General features: G+C 49.4%; 1 protein-coding gene across 4 annotated transcripts in view; it reads right to left on the reverse strand.

Annotated features, from left to right (window-relative positions):
- ano8b (anoctamin 8b) overlaps positions 1-15,538 on the reverse strand; it is a 124,879-nt gene that overhangs the window by 48,934 nt on the left and 60,407 nt on the right. For 3 of the 4 annotated variants that reach the window (XM_073068532.1, XM_073068531.1, XM_073068534.1), the window contains exons 3-9: positions 12,847-12,979; positions 11,187-11,325; positions 10,471-10,567; positions 7,821-7,937; positions 3,701-3,828; positions 2,778-2,939; positions 1,112-1,264 (exon numbers count right to left, since the gene is read on the reverse strand). In XM_073068532.1, coding sequence (XP_072924633.1) covers positions 1,112-1,264; positions 2,778-2,939; positions 3,701-3,828; positions 7,821-7,937; positions 10,471-10,567; positions 11,187-11,325; positions 12,847-12,979 — 929 coding nt within the window. Of the gene's footprint in view, positions 1-1,111; positions 1,265-2,777; positions 2,940-3,700; positions 3,829-7,820; positions 7,938-10,470; positions 10,568-11,186; positions 11,326-12,789; positions 12,980-15,538 lie in introns of those variants that run through there. The other variant, XM_073068535.1, reaches the window with a different exon arrangement.

Genomic DNA, 15,538 nt, shown 5'->3' on the forward strand with positions numbered 1-15,538 from the left:
TTAAAATATTGCTCAATTTGTTCAGTATACATCAACCATTTATCTGTTGTGTAATCAACCATGTCTACCTTTTGATGTAGCTTGCTATTTCTGCATTTTATTGTTTATTACCCGGTACTCACTGTTCACGAATCACTGAATTTCTCCATTTTCTTCCGTTTTTAAAACTTAAGTGTCTCTCTCACCTTCCAACGAGAAAAACGTGCTGAGCTGTTTTTTTAAATTCGACTCACTGCACTTCAGCAGGTAGACAGTCATCTTGTGTTTGTTTTAAAACCTCCTTGTCACCACAGTTACGTTTTGTAATTCCAAAACAAAACTAATCAAAAGTAAAACAAAGAGCCAGGAGATGTGTATGTCTAAATTCTTACTTTAGTGAGGCGTGTACATACACTCTGGCTGCATAATGACATATGCCATTTATGCACTTCTTACATGTAACCCGTAATGAATTATCAAAAAAAGAAAGAATGCTAAATCAAACAATATTTTTACAATATTACTCAAATATTCCTGAAATACTAAAAACACATCAGTTTCAGGCCTGTCCTGATGAAGGTTTTCAGCCTGAAATATCAACTGTTTATTCCTTTCCATGAATGTTCCCTGACCTGCTGAGTTCCTCCAGCATTTTGCATGTGTTACTCTTGATAACTCCATGATAAAGACCAGATGTTGACTGAATGAAGAATATTGACCTCAGTAGAATATTCAAGATTAGGACTTTCAGGTTTAAATCTCATCTCAAAGTTGACACCTCTCACACTGAAATAAATGGGATGGTGTCTGGTTCACTTTCCTTTAAAAAAGACAGCTGCTTCAACCCACTGAAAAGTCATTACTTAACTGGGTTTGTAGTGACAAAGCAATTATGCCTGTGAGTTGTACTATTCTTTAATTCCGACAACTGACATTTTTGTAAACAGAAGCTGGTTGAGTTTTTTTCCATATATATCACTGTATCCCATGAGGAATGTGGATGCAATTTTCTCAGTGAATGTTGATGCTTACAATTGACCTTTACACACCACAGAGTCTCCTTGCCTACAATAACCAGATACTGCTATACAATCACTTGGTCACAAACCCTCATCGTAAGACTAGTACTGACCTGCAGTTCAAAGCAGATAAACATGGTCAGGAACACAATGCAGAGACAGAAGAGACAGACAGGAAGACTGACAAAGTACTGGAACAACCTCCGTTTCCACGGTGAGTAATAGAAGTCCTCACAACCCGTAACTGGACTGACTCGTTTGACACCCTGAAAGAAAGAAAGGAAGTTGCCATTGTAACATAGCGGTTAGCGCGACACAATTGCAGCTCTAAGCATCGGAGTTAAGAGTTCAATTCTAACACCGTTGGACGTGAGGAGTTTGTACGTTCTCTCCATGACCAAGTTTCCTCCAGATGCTCTGGTTTCCTCTCACAGTCCAAAGATGTACTGGTTAGTAGGTGAATTGGTCATTGCAAGCTGTCTTGTGATTAGGCTAGTGTTGAATAGGTGGGTTATTTGGGCAGAAGGGCCTGTTCCACACCGTATCTCTAAATAAATCATATAAATGAAATAAGTGACATAAATAAAAACAAAATTAAAATATGAGTTTATCACATTGCAGACCACGGGCTCATCACCGGCTAATATATACAGTCTTGCACTTTTGACATCATCTTTCAGAACCTCAGGTGCCCCACTGTGTTTTCCACCCAGTTCCTCTTGGATGGAGCAAACACGGCAGCCAACTTGACTGTCAACATCCCACCAACTACAATGCGACAATCAACTGTGAAAGCAATATTCAATAAAAGGTTAGATATTAGGTTGGGTCAGTCACTGGACTGGGTCTTTTCAAAATAACAGTGCTGTGAAACCTTAGTTCTTCTGAGCGAGGAGCTGGAACCTCAGTTTCATCAGCAAGTTCAAAGTTAATTTATTATCAAAGTACATATATGCCACCATATACAACCCTGAGATTCATTTTCTTACAGGCATTTACATAGAACAAAGAAATACCATTGAATCAATGGAAAACTACACACAAAGTCTGATGGGAGGGAAGGAAGAGAGGAAAGGAAGGGAAGGGAAGGAAGGGAGGAAGGGAAGGGGAGAAGAGAGAGAGAGAACCTGAGTTATTGGGTCCTTGAAAGTGAGGTCATGGGTTGTTGTGTTTGGTGAACAGTTCAGTGTTGAGGTGAGTGAAGTTATTCACGCTGGTTCAGGAGCCTAATGATTGAAGGGTAATAACTGTTCCTGAACCTGCTGGTGTGGGACCCAAGGCTCCTGTACCTCCTTCCTGATGCTCAGGGGCAGGGAGGACTCTTCCTGTGATGGACTGGGCAGCATCCACCACTTTTAGCAGGCTTTTTCAAGGCAGTGCCTCTGATTGTTCAGCGAATTCTCATGTGCAGGCACTGTGGCAATTTCAACCTGGATTATGGGGTGTTTAAAAAGTGAATATGGCATGATAAGGGTAAGATAATAACTAATAATCCCAATAGATAATCTGGAGAAAGTTCTAAACCAGAATGTGTGGGGAACATAAATCTCACTCCCACAGGGAACAGTGGAGGTGGGAATGATAGGCCTGGCTTTATAGGTGGATATACGTGTGGAAGGCAGGAATGGAAGGAGATGGAGATGGGGGAAACGGAGGGGGAGTGGGAAGAGGCTGACATGGAGCAGTCGTTTCTATGGCATACGTTCTCTGGTTCCTCACAAGTTTTCACGCTTGTACCTCATTCACACCACTGCCACCACAATACTTGAGCTGCCTCACCCTGAACTGGGACCTGGGCTCCTCCAGCAGCTCTGCTGGCCGGTCCAAAGTGCCCCACTTGTAGGCCAGCTCTGCGCTCTGTCGCTTCCAGCCCTCCAGAAACAAGGTGGTCCACACAACGTTAAACAGGGCAAAGGCCACACAAATCACATCACGGCTCATCTGATAAAGAGAGAAAGAGCTGAATTTATTTTTGTACCTTTCACGTGTCTTGTACTGTAGCACGGTTACCAGCGAGGTAGGCTTTTGCAGCTCGGGCAGCACAATAACGTAACAGTTAGTGTAACGCTTCGCGGTGTAAGCGATCAGAATTCGATTCCGCCCCTGTCTGTAAGTTTCCCCCGTAACCATGTGGGTTTCCTCCCACGTTCCGAACCCATACGGGTTAATAAGTTGTGGGCATTCTACATTGGTGTTGGACACCTGGCAACGCCTGCAGGCTGCCCCCAAACACATCCTCGGACTGTGTCGGTCATTGCTGCAGATGACACATTTCAGATTTCATCAATACTTGGTTATACATGTGAAAAATAAAGGTGATCTCTATCCTACACCTCATGAGCAGGAAGGTGATGCTCTCATCAGAGACGTTGTTGAGCGATAACTGTTGACTTTGGATCACTGGGGTTGTTCCTCAAATGTTGTGGGATTTTTAACATCCACTTGGGAAAGTAGATAGGTTCCAGGACGGAAGTCTGCTCTGACGGTGCAGCACTCTCTCAGGTCTGCAACACAGTGTCTGTATGGTCTAATGTAGAGCCTAAAGCATTAGCTCTTAAGGTTATACTGACTGCCATGATCCTCGGCCTGCCAATGGACCTGACCAAATTGCTTGAATCTCAGAGGATTAAGGACAATACTTGATCTTCACATTCCCGAGTGATCGAAACTGGGCTGGTGAGATCATTCATCGAAGACCTTACCTGGTCAGACTCTGTAAATGCCCAGAGTCCAAAACCGATCACAGCTGGGTAGATCATGCACCACGTGTAGTACCCGAGCCACGAGAAGTACATTGCTATTTTAACCCCAAAATAGTCACAGATATCGTCTGGAACAGAAGAAAGAGAAGGCAAATTAAAGAGATGCAATTACAGGGGAAATCTTAGGAACAGGGAGGCGTCAGGGAACTGCTTGAGTTCTAGGGCTCTGCATAACAGTGGAGGACTAATGGTGCAGCAGACAAGAAGGACTGCACAACGCAGGACAAAAAGAAGGCCCACAACGCAGGACAAAATGAGGGCCCACAACGCAGGACAAAATGAGGGCCCACAACGCAGGACAAAATGAGGGCCGCACAACGCAGGACAAAATGAGGGCCCACAACGCAGGACAAAATGAGGGCCCACAACGCAGGACAAAATGAGGGCCCACAACACAGGACAAAATGAGGGCCGCACAACGCAGGACAAAATGAGGGCCCACAACGCAGGACAAAATGAGGGCCCACAACGCAGGACAAAATGAGGGCCCACAACACAGGACAAAATGAGGGCCGCACAACGCAGGACAAAAGGAGGGCCGCACAACGCAGGACAAAAGGAGGGCCCCACAGCGCAGGACAAAAGGAGGGGCCCACAGCGCAGAACAGAAGGAGGCCCCCACAGCGCAGGACAAAAGGAGGGGCCCACAGCGCAGAACAAAAGGAGGGGCCCACAACGCAGGACAAAAGGAGGGCCCCACAGCGCAGGACAGAAGGAGGGGCCCACAGCGCAGGACAGAAGGAGGGGCCCACAGCGCAGGACAGAAGGAGGGGCCCACAGCGCAGGACAGAAGGAGGGGCCCACAGCGCAGGACAGAAGGAGGGGCCCACAGCGCAGGACAGAAGGAGGGGCCCACAGCGCAGGACAGAAGGAGGGGCCCACAGCGCAGGACAAAAGGAGGGCCCCACAGCGCAGGACAAAAGGAGGGGCCCACAGCGCAGAACAGAAGGAGGCCCCCACAGCGCAGGACAAAAGGAGGGGCCCACAGCGCAGAACAAAAGGAGGGGCCCACAACGCAGGACAAAAGGAGGGCCCCACAGCGCAGGACAGAAGGAGGGGCCCACAGCGCAGGACAGAAGGAGGGGCCCACAGCGCAGGACAGAAGGAGGGGCCCACAGCGCAGGACAGAAGGAGGGGCCCACAGCGCAGGACAAAAGGAGGGGCCCACAGCGCAGGACAGAAGGAGGGGCCCACAGCGCAGGACAGAAGGAGGGGCCCACAGCGCAGGACAGAAGGAGGGGCCCACAGCGCAGGACAGAAGGAGGGGCCCACAGCGCAGGACAGAAGGAGGGGCCCACAGCGCAGGACAAAAGGAGGGGCCCACAGCGCAGGACAGAAGGAGGGGCCCACAGCGCAGGACAGAAGGAGGGGCCCACAGCGCAGGACAGAAGGAGGGGCCCACAGCGCAGGACAAAAGGAGGGGCCCACAGCGCAGGACAAAAGGAGGGGCCCACAGCGCAGGACAGAAGGAGGGGCCCACAGCGCAGGACAGAAGGAGGGGCCCACAGCGCAGGACAAAAGGAGGGGCCCACAGCGCAGGACAAAAGGAGGGGCCCACAGCGCAGGACAGAAGGAGGGGCCCACAACGCAGGACAAAAGGAGGGGCCCACAGCGCAGGACAAAAGGAGGGGCCCACAGCGCAGGACAAAAGGAGGGGCCCACAGCGCAGGACAAAATGAGGGGCCCACAGCGCAGGACAAAAGGAGGCCCCCACAGCGCAGGACAGAAGGAGGGGCCCACAGCGCAGGACAGAAGGAGGGGCCCACAACGCAGGACAAAATGAGGGGCCCACAGCGCAGGACAAAAGGAGGCCCCCACAGCGCAGGACAGAAGGAGGGGCCCACAGCGCAGGACAGAAGGAGGGGCCCACAACGCAGGACAAAAGGAGGGGCCCACAACGCAGGACAAAAGGAGGGCCCCACAGCGCAGAACAGAAGGAGGGCCCCACAGCGCAGGACAGAAGGAGGGGCCCACAGCGCAGAACAGAAGGAGGGGCCCACAGCGCAGGACAGAAGGAGGGGCCCACAGCGCAGGACAGAAGGAGGGGCCCACAGCGCAGAACAGAAGGAGGGGCCCACAGCGCAGGACAGAAGGAGGGGCCCACAGCGCAGGACAGAAGGAGGGGCCCACAACGCAGGCCAGAAGGAGGGGCCCACAGCGCAGGACAGAAGGAGGGGCCCACAGCGCAGAACAGAAGGAGGGGCCCACAGCGCAGGACAGAAGGAGGGGCCCACAGCGCAGAACAGAAGGAGGGGCCCACAGCGCAGGACAGAAGGAGGGGCCCACAGCGCAGAACAGAAGGAGGGGCCCACAGCGCAGGACAAAAGGAGGGGCCCACAACGCAGGCCAGAAGGAGGGGCCCACAGCGCAGGACAGAAGGAGGGGCCCACAGCGCAGGACAAAAGGAGGGGCCCACAGCGCAGGCCAGAAGGAGGGGCCCACAGCGCAGAACAGAAGGAGGGGCCCACAGCGCAGGACAGAAGGAGGGGCCCACAACGCAGGACAAAAGGAGGGGCCCACAGCGCAGAACAGAAGGAGAACCTCACAGCACAGGACAATGGGATACAACGGTGCAGGACACCGGGATAGCCCTACATGACATGAAGTCTCCGCAATGAATGACAGAACACGGATGATAGTGCAAAGGAGAAGGCGTCCCTATATTGCAGGGGACAGGGAAGATCCCATAACCACGGAGGAAGGAAGTGAGAGCACAGTAGTCAATTATGTGTACAACGAAATAAATTGCTAGGAAATGGACTATGAGGAGACTGCAAATAGTTTATAGAGAGAAAAATTAAAAAAAGCTGCAGATGCTATAAATCTGAAACAAAAACAAAATGCTGGAACAGCTGCAGGTCAGGCAGCAGCTGCGGAAAAGGAACACGTACCGTTTTGGATCTGTCGGAACTCAGAGCGAGATATTGTCAGCTTAAGTAAGTGGGCATTAAAGTTAGTGAGTGCACTAAAGTGTGGCATTGTTCAGAGATTTGTAGAAAGCTGCAGCACAAGAGGGATTTGTGAGCCTTCCACATGAAATATAGAAAGCTGAACCACAAGTGCACTGAACTCATGCAACACTAACCTTTATTTCAAGCATTTGAGAATAAACATAAGGAAATCCTGTTGTACACATCTGGCATCCTGGGAAAACAATCTGGTTCTCCTTTTCTATCATTGGAGGTGGTACAGGGCAGATTCACCAGGACGACCCTGGCTGTGGGAGGTTGTTCTACTACAAGGAAAGGTTCTCCTGACTGGGACTCTACTCAGTGGATTTGGACGAATGAGAGGCCTTACTGAAATGCGTGCAATTACAAGAGGGTAGGACATCATAAATACTGAGAGGGAACCAAGGTTTTTGGAAAAGGGCAGGAAAGTGGACGAGGAATGTCAGGTCAGCCATGATCCTACTAAATGGCAGAGCAGGCTTAAGGGCTGAATGGCCTACAACTACCTCCTGCGATGGAGGGTGGCAGGAGTGCCCCATGGTGCAGGGCAGCAGGGGGTCCCAGGGTACAGGGCGGGAAGGGGACCCCAGGGTGCAGGGCGGGAAGGGGGCCCCAGGGTGCAGGGTGGGAAGGGGGCCCCAGGGTGCAGGGCGGGAAGGGGACCCCAGGGTGCAGGGTGGGAAGGGGGCCCCAGGGTACAGGGCGGGAAGGGAGCCCCAGAGTACAGGGTGGGAAGGGGGCCCCAGGGCACAGGGGGACCCCAAGGTGTAGGGCAGCAGAGGGGCTCCAGGGAGCAGGGCGGCAGGAGGACCCCAGGGTGCAGGGCGGGAAGGGGGCCCCAGGGTACAGGGCGGGAAGGGGACCCCAGGGTGCAGGGCGGGAAGGGGGCCCCAGGGTACAGGGCGGGAAGGGGGCCCCAGGGTACAGGGCGGGAAGGGGACCCCAGGGTGCAGGGTGGCAAGATGTTTGAAGCAGAGGAATAATGCAATTGGATACAGTGCTGAGCCCGTGAATTTTGCAGCCCCACGGCCCTTCCCCACATTTGTATCTCTTCCTTTTGCAACTCATTCTAACGCACGAGTAAAGCAGCACGGGCAGGCATTCCGTACCTACTGGCTGTGACTCGCAGACGGCCTGAACCCACGACTTCACCAAGCGGTTAAGCATTCGCTGCTCGTGGAGGGGGAGGACCTGCTGAATGATCCCTCGAGTCATGAGCTCTGCAACTGGACACAGCACCGGTGGTCAGTGACAAGACCGACATTCAGCCACTCCCTCCATTTTCTGTACACGTCACCATCCTTCCCCAGCACTCTGTAGTCTCAAACAGTCCACCTCTTCCCCTGACATCCTCCTGAAGAACTCAACACCCGTTCACCCTTCAGTCCCTCGTGCACTGGGACAGCGTTTTACACTCTGGCCTGACATTCGAACCTGAGATCTACAGGATTCCGCCCTGCCCTCTGAACTGTGGTTCATAGGGGGAGCTTCAGTCAGGAGAGTGACGAGGACCCCTGGGGTCTGGAGTCAGGGCACAGAGATGGAGGTAGGAAGAAGTCCCATTCCCATTCTGATATGTCTATCCATGGCCTCCTCTACTGTTGAGATGAAGCCACACTCAGGTTGGAGGAACAACACCTGACATTCCATCTGGGTAGCCTCTAACCTGATGGCATGAACATTGATTTCTCTAACTTCTGTTAATGCCCCCTCCCCTTCTTACCCCATCCCTTATTTATTTATTTATTACCCCCCTTTTTTTTCTCTCTCTGTCCCTCTCACAATCACTCCTTGCCTGTTCTCCATCTCCCTCTGGTGCTCCCCTCCCCCTTTCTTTCTCCCTAGGCCTCCCGTCCCATGATCCTTTCCCTTCTCCAGCTCTATCATTTTCGCCAATCCCCTTTCCAGCTCTTAGCTTCACCCCACCCCCTCCGGTCTTCTCCTATCATTTCGCATTTCCCCCTCCCCCTCCTACTTTCAAATCTCTTACTATCTTTCCTTTTAGTTAGTCCTGACGAATGGTCTCGGCCCGAAACATCGACTGTACTTCTCCCTATAGATGCTGCCTGGCCTGCTGTGTTCCACCAGCACTTTGTGTGTGTTACTTGAATTTCCAGCATCTGCAGATTTCCTCGTGTTTGCATAGGAGGAAGAAAGTGGTTTATGTTAAAGGATCAACTCTAATATCCTCAGGGCACCTTCTAGGAAGGAGTCCTTAGGCGACATCACTAAATTATCAAAACACAAGTAAATTTGCAGATGCTGGAAATCTTGAGCAACACACACGATATGCTGGAAGCACTCAAGAAGTCAGGCAGCATCTATGGAGAGAAAAAAAACTGTTGTTTTGGGCTGAGATCCTTCATCAGGACTGGAAAGAAAGGGGGCAGATGTCAGAGTAAGTAGATGGGGGAGGGAAGGAGTGCAAGCTGGAGGTGATAGATGAAACCAGGTGTGAGGGTAGGTAGGTGGGTAGGTGGGGAGGGAGGGAGGATAATAAGAGAAGCTGGGAGGTGGAAGAGGTAAAGGGCTGAACATAGAACATAGAAATTTACAGCACATTACAGGCCCTTCGGCCCACAATGTTGTGCCGATCATGTAACCTTCTCTAGAGAATGCCTAGAATTTTGCTAGCACATAGCCCTTTATTTTTCTCAGCTAAAGAACCTATTGTATCTACCTCCACCACCGTCGTCAGCAGTGCATTCCACACATTCGCCACTCTCTGTGTGAAAAACTTACCCCTGACATCCCCTCGGTACCCATTTCCAAGCACCTGAAAACTATGCCCCCTCGTGTTAGCCATTTCAGCCCTGGGAAAAAGCCTCTGGCTATCCACACGATCAATGCCCGTTATCATTATACACAAGGAATGAAGAGAGAAACTGATAGGAGAAGGCTGTGGGCCAGAAAAGAAAGGGAAGGAGAAGGGACGCCAGGGGGAAATAATGGGCAGGTGAAGAGAAGGGGCGAGAGGGGAATGGAATAAAAGAGGAGGGAGTGGGTAGAAATTACTGGAGGTTGGAGAAATCGATGTTCATGGCATTAGGTTGGAGGCTACCCAGATGGAATATGAGGTCTTGCACAAGCATCCTGAGAATGGCCTCACTGTGGCAGTGGAGGAGGAAATGCCGGAACGGGAATGCGAAGTTGGATTGAAATGGTTGCCCACTGGGAAACCTCAACATTTTGTGCTGGAAGGTGTTCCCCAGCCTACCTCAGGTCTCACCATGAGCATCAGATACTGTAGGTGACTCCAACTGACTCACAGGTGAAGTGTCGCTTCACCTGGAAGGATTATTTGGGGCCCTGAATTGTGGCAAGGGAGGTGAAGTGGCAGGTGTAGCACTTGTCCTGCTCACAGGGATCAGTGCCGGGAGGAAGATCAGTGGGGAGGGTTGAGGGGACAAGTGTGTCACGTAGGGAGAGAGAGCACTGTCTGCAGAAGCCAGTCTGCACAATATTACCACTGACAGCATTGTGACAATGATCCAATAATTTTTATCAGGGATATCGGCTGTGGGGGTAAACACTGTTCTTACTGACGAAGACCAGTATTTACCCCGATCTTCTTCAGATTGTGGGATACATCAGGCCTGTCCCAGAGGGCAGGCTAGACACCACTTGAAGACGTAACAGTGCAGGGGAGTGTCAACTTGACTTGGGCAGGATAGACCGACCCGGAATCAGCCAGCCGCAGGACTTGCGCCACCCTCCCCCCGAACCTGCTTCTGTTCGTACGATTTAAACAGGCCTTACTGATTGGCTGCCCCTCCAGGAAGTGGATGTTGTGCAGGCTCTCTCCCTGCTTGGCCCGCAGGTTGTCCAGCCAGTGCTTGATGATACTCTGCCGTTCCTGCAAAACACACACCGGCTCATTTCACCTCCTGATGCTTTCAGTTGCACGCAACGTACAGCGCCCAAGGAGCTGCAACGGCTCCCCGCTGAGGTTTCTGCTCCAGCCTAGCCTCCTCCGTCCCCTCCCTGCTTTCCCCGATCCCTCTATTCCTCTCTCCCAAACACCGCTTCCCTTTGCTCAGCAGTGGATTATTCTTCTCCGGAACTACCTGAGCTGCTCTCACTCAGAAAAATGTTCAGCATCCCTACATTTGTCCCATTCTGTCATCTCAGCTTCGCCCCATCTCCTCCCTTCCCTCTGCCACTTGCTCCTCGGTTTCACTTCCCTCTTCTTCCGCTCTCTGCTCACTTTTCCCTGCTTGTTCCCTGTATCTCTTCCACTCTCCCCCTTCTCTCAGTACTCATTCTCTCCCACTCTGTCTCTCTCTAGCTTACGCCTGCCTTCTGTATGTCCCCCTTGTTCTCTCCCTCTCTCTCCAGCTTTCGTAAGTCTTTGCCGCCCCTCTCCGACACCCCCTGCCTGGATTTTGTGCCCGAGTCTCTCTGTCGACCATTGTGTAGCCCCGCTGTGAGCAATGGGACAGCCGGTGTAAGAAGACACCCCCAGCCAGTCTCACCTGAGAAGTGAAGAAATAGATTTCATTTTCAATGTTTTCATAGATGTAATCCTCGTCACAGCACAGCACCCTGGTCCCGCCGCCAAACTCCTGCTTCACTGGCTTACGCAGACCCATTTCCTCAGCTCCTCGTAGCAAGCTGCCCATGACACCAAGACAGAGGAGTCACACTCCGGCTGCTGAGAGGAGCCAGCCAAGCCGGAAAGCAATCGCGGACTGAGGCTTGCGCAGGTACAGGGAGTGCAATCAGTGCGGGTACACGAAGCACAATCAGCATGCATACACGGACTGTGGCTCGCACGGGTACAGGGAGTGCAATCAGCGCGCGTACACGGACTGTGGCTCGCGCGGGTACAGGGAGTGCAATCAGCGCGGGTACAGGGAGTGCAATCAGCGCGCGTACATGGAGTGCAATCAGTGTTATATTATCTCTGCGGTACTGAACATCGATTTACAACCCCATCCTATTACCGCAATTTTTGGTTTACCGATGATGGACTCACTTCATTTATCTCCTTCCGCCTGTCGAATGATTGCTTTTCTCACTTTGATGGCTAGAAGATCTATTTTGTTTAATTGGAAGGAAATTAATCCTCCCACTGTATTTCATTGGCTTTCTCAAACTATGTTATGTTTAAATTTAGAAAAAATTAGAAGTGGTGTATTCGATACTTTTATTAAATTTGAAAAGATATGGAGACCATTTATTCAATATTTTCATATGATGTAATACGACCCTGTGCCAAGCTTATTGGTTTTTTCAGCTTTAATCGTATTTATGTTGAGAGGATCGGAGTTGACGACATTGATGCTTATGTATTCTTGTGAGATATTATAAACAGCCCCTTTTTTTCCCCTCTCTTTTTTAGTTTTTCTTTTTTTTTCTTTTTTTGCTTCCTTTTTTCCCTTAGATATTAGATTAATAGGTTAGTCAATTTTGCATATATATATATTTTTTTCTTTCTTTATATTACATATTATGAAATATCTAGATTTACCTTGTTCATATATATACTATATGGTTCATGTTTCGGGAAAACTTATTTATACTGTATACATTGCTTATGTATTCTTTCATGTGTAATGGGAATTTGTATGTTTGTAATCCCTTTATTAATATATCAATTGTATTTTGTTCATAATATTATTAATACTAATAAAAAGATTGAAAAAGAAAGGAGTGCAATCAGTGCGTGTACACGGACTGTGGCTCGCGCGGGTACACGAAGCTCAATCAGCATGCGTACACGGACTGCGGCTCACACGCGTACACGGACTACAATCAGCATGTGTACAGAGACTGAGACTGAGCCTGTTATGTACAGGGACTGCAATCGGTGTTTAAGCAAGGACTGGAGATGCTGCAAGGACACACACTGGAACCATGTGCACAAACAGAGGCAATGCTCCTTCGCTGTAATGGGCTGGAGCACATAGATGGACATAATGGAACAGATATCAGCAAGTGCACAGGACCCACCGGTACCCCAGGTCCCCATCCCACTTCCCATTAATCCCAGCATGATAATCCAGGGCAGTGCCCCCCTCCCCCAAACTCTAACCCCTTACTGCAGCCCACTGAATTCCTGCGTCTGTTTACAACCTTCAGCACTCAGCCTCCATCTCACTGTAGGGCCCACAAGGCCAGGCTCCCACCTACTTCTCATAAGTGGCCGTGATGAAGAATGCGTAGACGCTGGTGTGCTTATGATGCCGAATCTGAATGATCAGCTCTGGGATTCCCAGCCGGATGTGATTCAGCAGCCATAGCAACGTGTGGTCATCAGTTGTATCTGTGGAAAGAACATGAAAGAGATCTCCCTTCAGCATTAACTCAGGCACAACGCTGGAAGAACTCAGTAGTCAGGCAGCATCTATGGAAAGGAGTAAACAGCTGATGTTTCCTGCCAAGGTCCCCTTGCTTTATGATTTACTACTCCCCTCAATGGCTTTTGTTTAGATCTCAGGATGTTTACCACCACAAAGACACTTATCCCCTAGCTACCCTTGAGAAGGTGCTGCCTTCTTGAACCATTGCAGTTCTGATCTCCAGTGCTGTCTATGCAGAGTTATCATGTTCTCCCTACCGTCACGTGGGTTTCCTCCGCGAAATCCGTTTTCCTCCTATATCTCAAGGAGGTATGGGTCAGCTTGTTAAAGGGCCACTGGGGAAAGGACTACTGCCATCCAGCTTATCCATGTACTGTATATTGTAATTTCAAACTCTTTTACAAGGTTGGCCCTCATACTCCTACAGTCCAAGGAAGGAAGAGCCAGTCTGGCCAACCTCTCCCCATAACTCAGGCCTTCCAGTCCTGACAACATCCCGGTAAGTCTTCTCTGCACTCTTTTCCATTTAACAACCTCTTTGCTATAGTAGGGTCACCACAACTGTACACAATTATACAACAGCAACACAATGACCCACCTCCTAAACTCAGTGTCTGGACTGACAAAGCCAGTGTGCCAAACATCTTTTCCGCCCCCCTGTCTGCCGATGATGTCGCTTTCAACAAGCTATGCACTTAGTACTTGTAGGTCTCTCTATTCCACTGCACTCCCCAGTGCCCTACCATTGACAGTTGAAGTCCTACGTATGTTGGTTTGACTTTCCAAAATGCATCACTCCTACTTATTGGTATTGAAATCCACTTCCCAAACTAATCAATATCCCCCTGCAATCAGGTCTTCTCCTGACACAGCTTTTCCATCCTTTGCTTAACAAGTTAAGAGCCCCTGGTATTACTGGAAAGATATGAGCATGGATAAAGCAGAGGCTGATTGGCAGGAGGCAAAGAGTGGAAACAAAGGGAGCCTTTTCTGGTTGGCTGCCAGTGACTAATAGTGTTCCTCAAATGTCTGTGTCGGGACCACTTCTTTTTACATTACATATCAAAGACTTAGATGACGGAATTGATGGATTTGTTGCAAAGTTTGCAGACAATATGAAGATAGGTGGAAGGACAGGTAGTTTTAAGGAAGTAGAAGCTACAAGAGGACATAGACAGATTATAAGAATGGGCAAAGAAGTGACAGATGGAATACAGTGTTGGGAAGTGTATGGTCATGCACTTTGATAGAAGAAATAAAAGGGCAGACAATTTTCTAAATGGAGAGAGTATTCAAAAATATGAGGTGCAAAGGGATTTGTGAGTCCTTATGTAGGATTCCCAAAAGGTTAAATTGCTGGGTGAATCGGTGGTGAGGAAGGCAAATACAATATTAGCATTCATTTCAAGAGGACTAGAATATAAAAGCAAGGGTGTAATGCTGAGACTTTATAAAGCACTGGTGAGCCCTCACTTGGAGTACTGTGAGCAGGACTGGGCCCCTTATCTAAGAAAGAAGGTATTGATGTTGGAAAGAGTTCAAAGGAAGTTCACAAAAATGATTCTGGGATTGAAAGGCTTGTCATGTGAAGAGTGTTTGATGGCTCTGGGCCTGTACTCACTGGAATTCAGAAGAATGAGGGGTGACCTAAATGAAACCTATTGAATACTGAAAGGTAGACTTGATAGAGTGGGTGGAGACAATGTTTCCTATGGTTGGAGAGTCTAAGACCAGAATAGAAGGACTTCCTTTTAGAATGGAGATGAGGAGAAATTTCTTTTGCCAGAGAGTGGTGAAACTGTGGAATTTGTTGCCAGAGGCGGCTTTGAAGGCCAAGTCTTTAGGTTTATTCAAGGCAGATGTTGATAGATTCTCGATTGGTCAGGGCACGACCTACCACGGCCTTCTGTTCAGTTAGCTCTGCTCTGGTGATGAAAGAACTTGAAATTCTGGGGATACTGTGTATGTTCATCTGGCCTGGGAAGATGTGAGAGGATGATCAGCTTTCCTTGGTCCTTCTGTGTGGGTTCGATAAACTCGTACCAACTCTATGCTTGGAGCCCTGTGAACAATTGAAAGATCCGTATTGTAGGCAGGATGTAAAGGCACTGGGAAGGCTCAGAAAAAGATTCATAGATGCCAAAAGTGGGAGGTTGCAAACATCAGGAATTATGTTCTTTTTTACTCTCTCCAGTAACAGAAAGTCGAGCTAGAATAAGAGAGGTCCTGAAAATTAAGAAATACAGAAAAGGAGAACGTTTGGCAACAGTGGAAAGAGAAACAGTTAACATTTCTTCTAGTGTTCTGGTTTTCTGGTTTCCTCCCACAGTCCAAAGATGTTCTGGTTAGTAGGTTAATTGGTCATTGTAAGTTGTCTTGTGATGAGGCCAGGTTAAATTGAGGGTTCCTGGGCCAATTCGACACTGTATCTCGAAATAAGTAATAAGGAAGATATTCGTATTTGTAGGTGAGACTTGTAGTTAGACCATAAGACTTAGGAGCAGAATTAGGTGATTTGGCCC

The sequence above is a fragment of the Hemitrygon akajei genome, chromosome 16 (assembly GCF_048418815.1).
Source record: "Hemitrygon akajei chromosome 16, sHemAka1.3, whole genome shotgun sequence".
Classification (NCBI taxonomy): Eukaryota; Metazoa; Chordata; class Chondrichthyes; order Myliobatiformes; family Dasyatidae; genus Hemitrygon; species Hemitrygon akajei.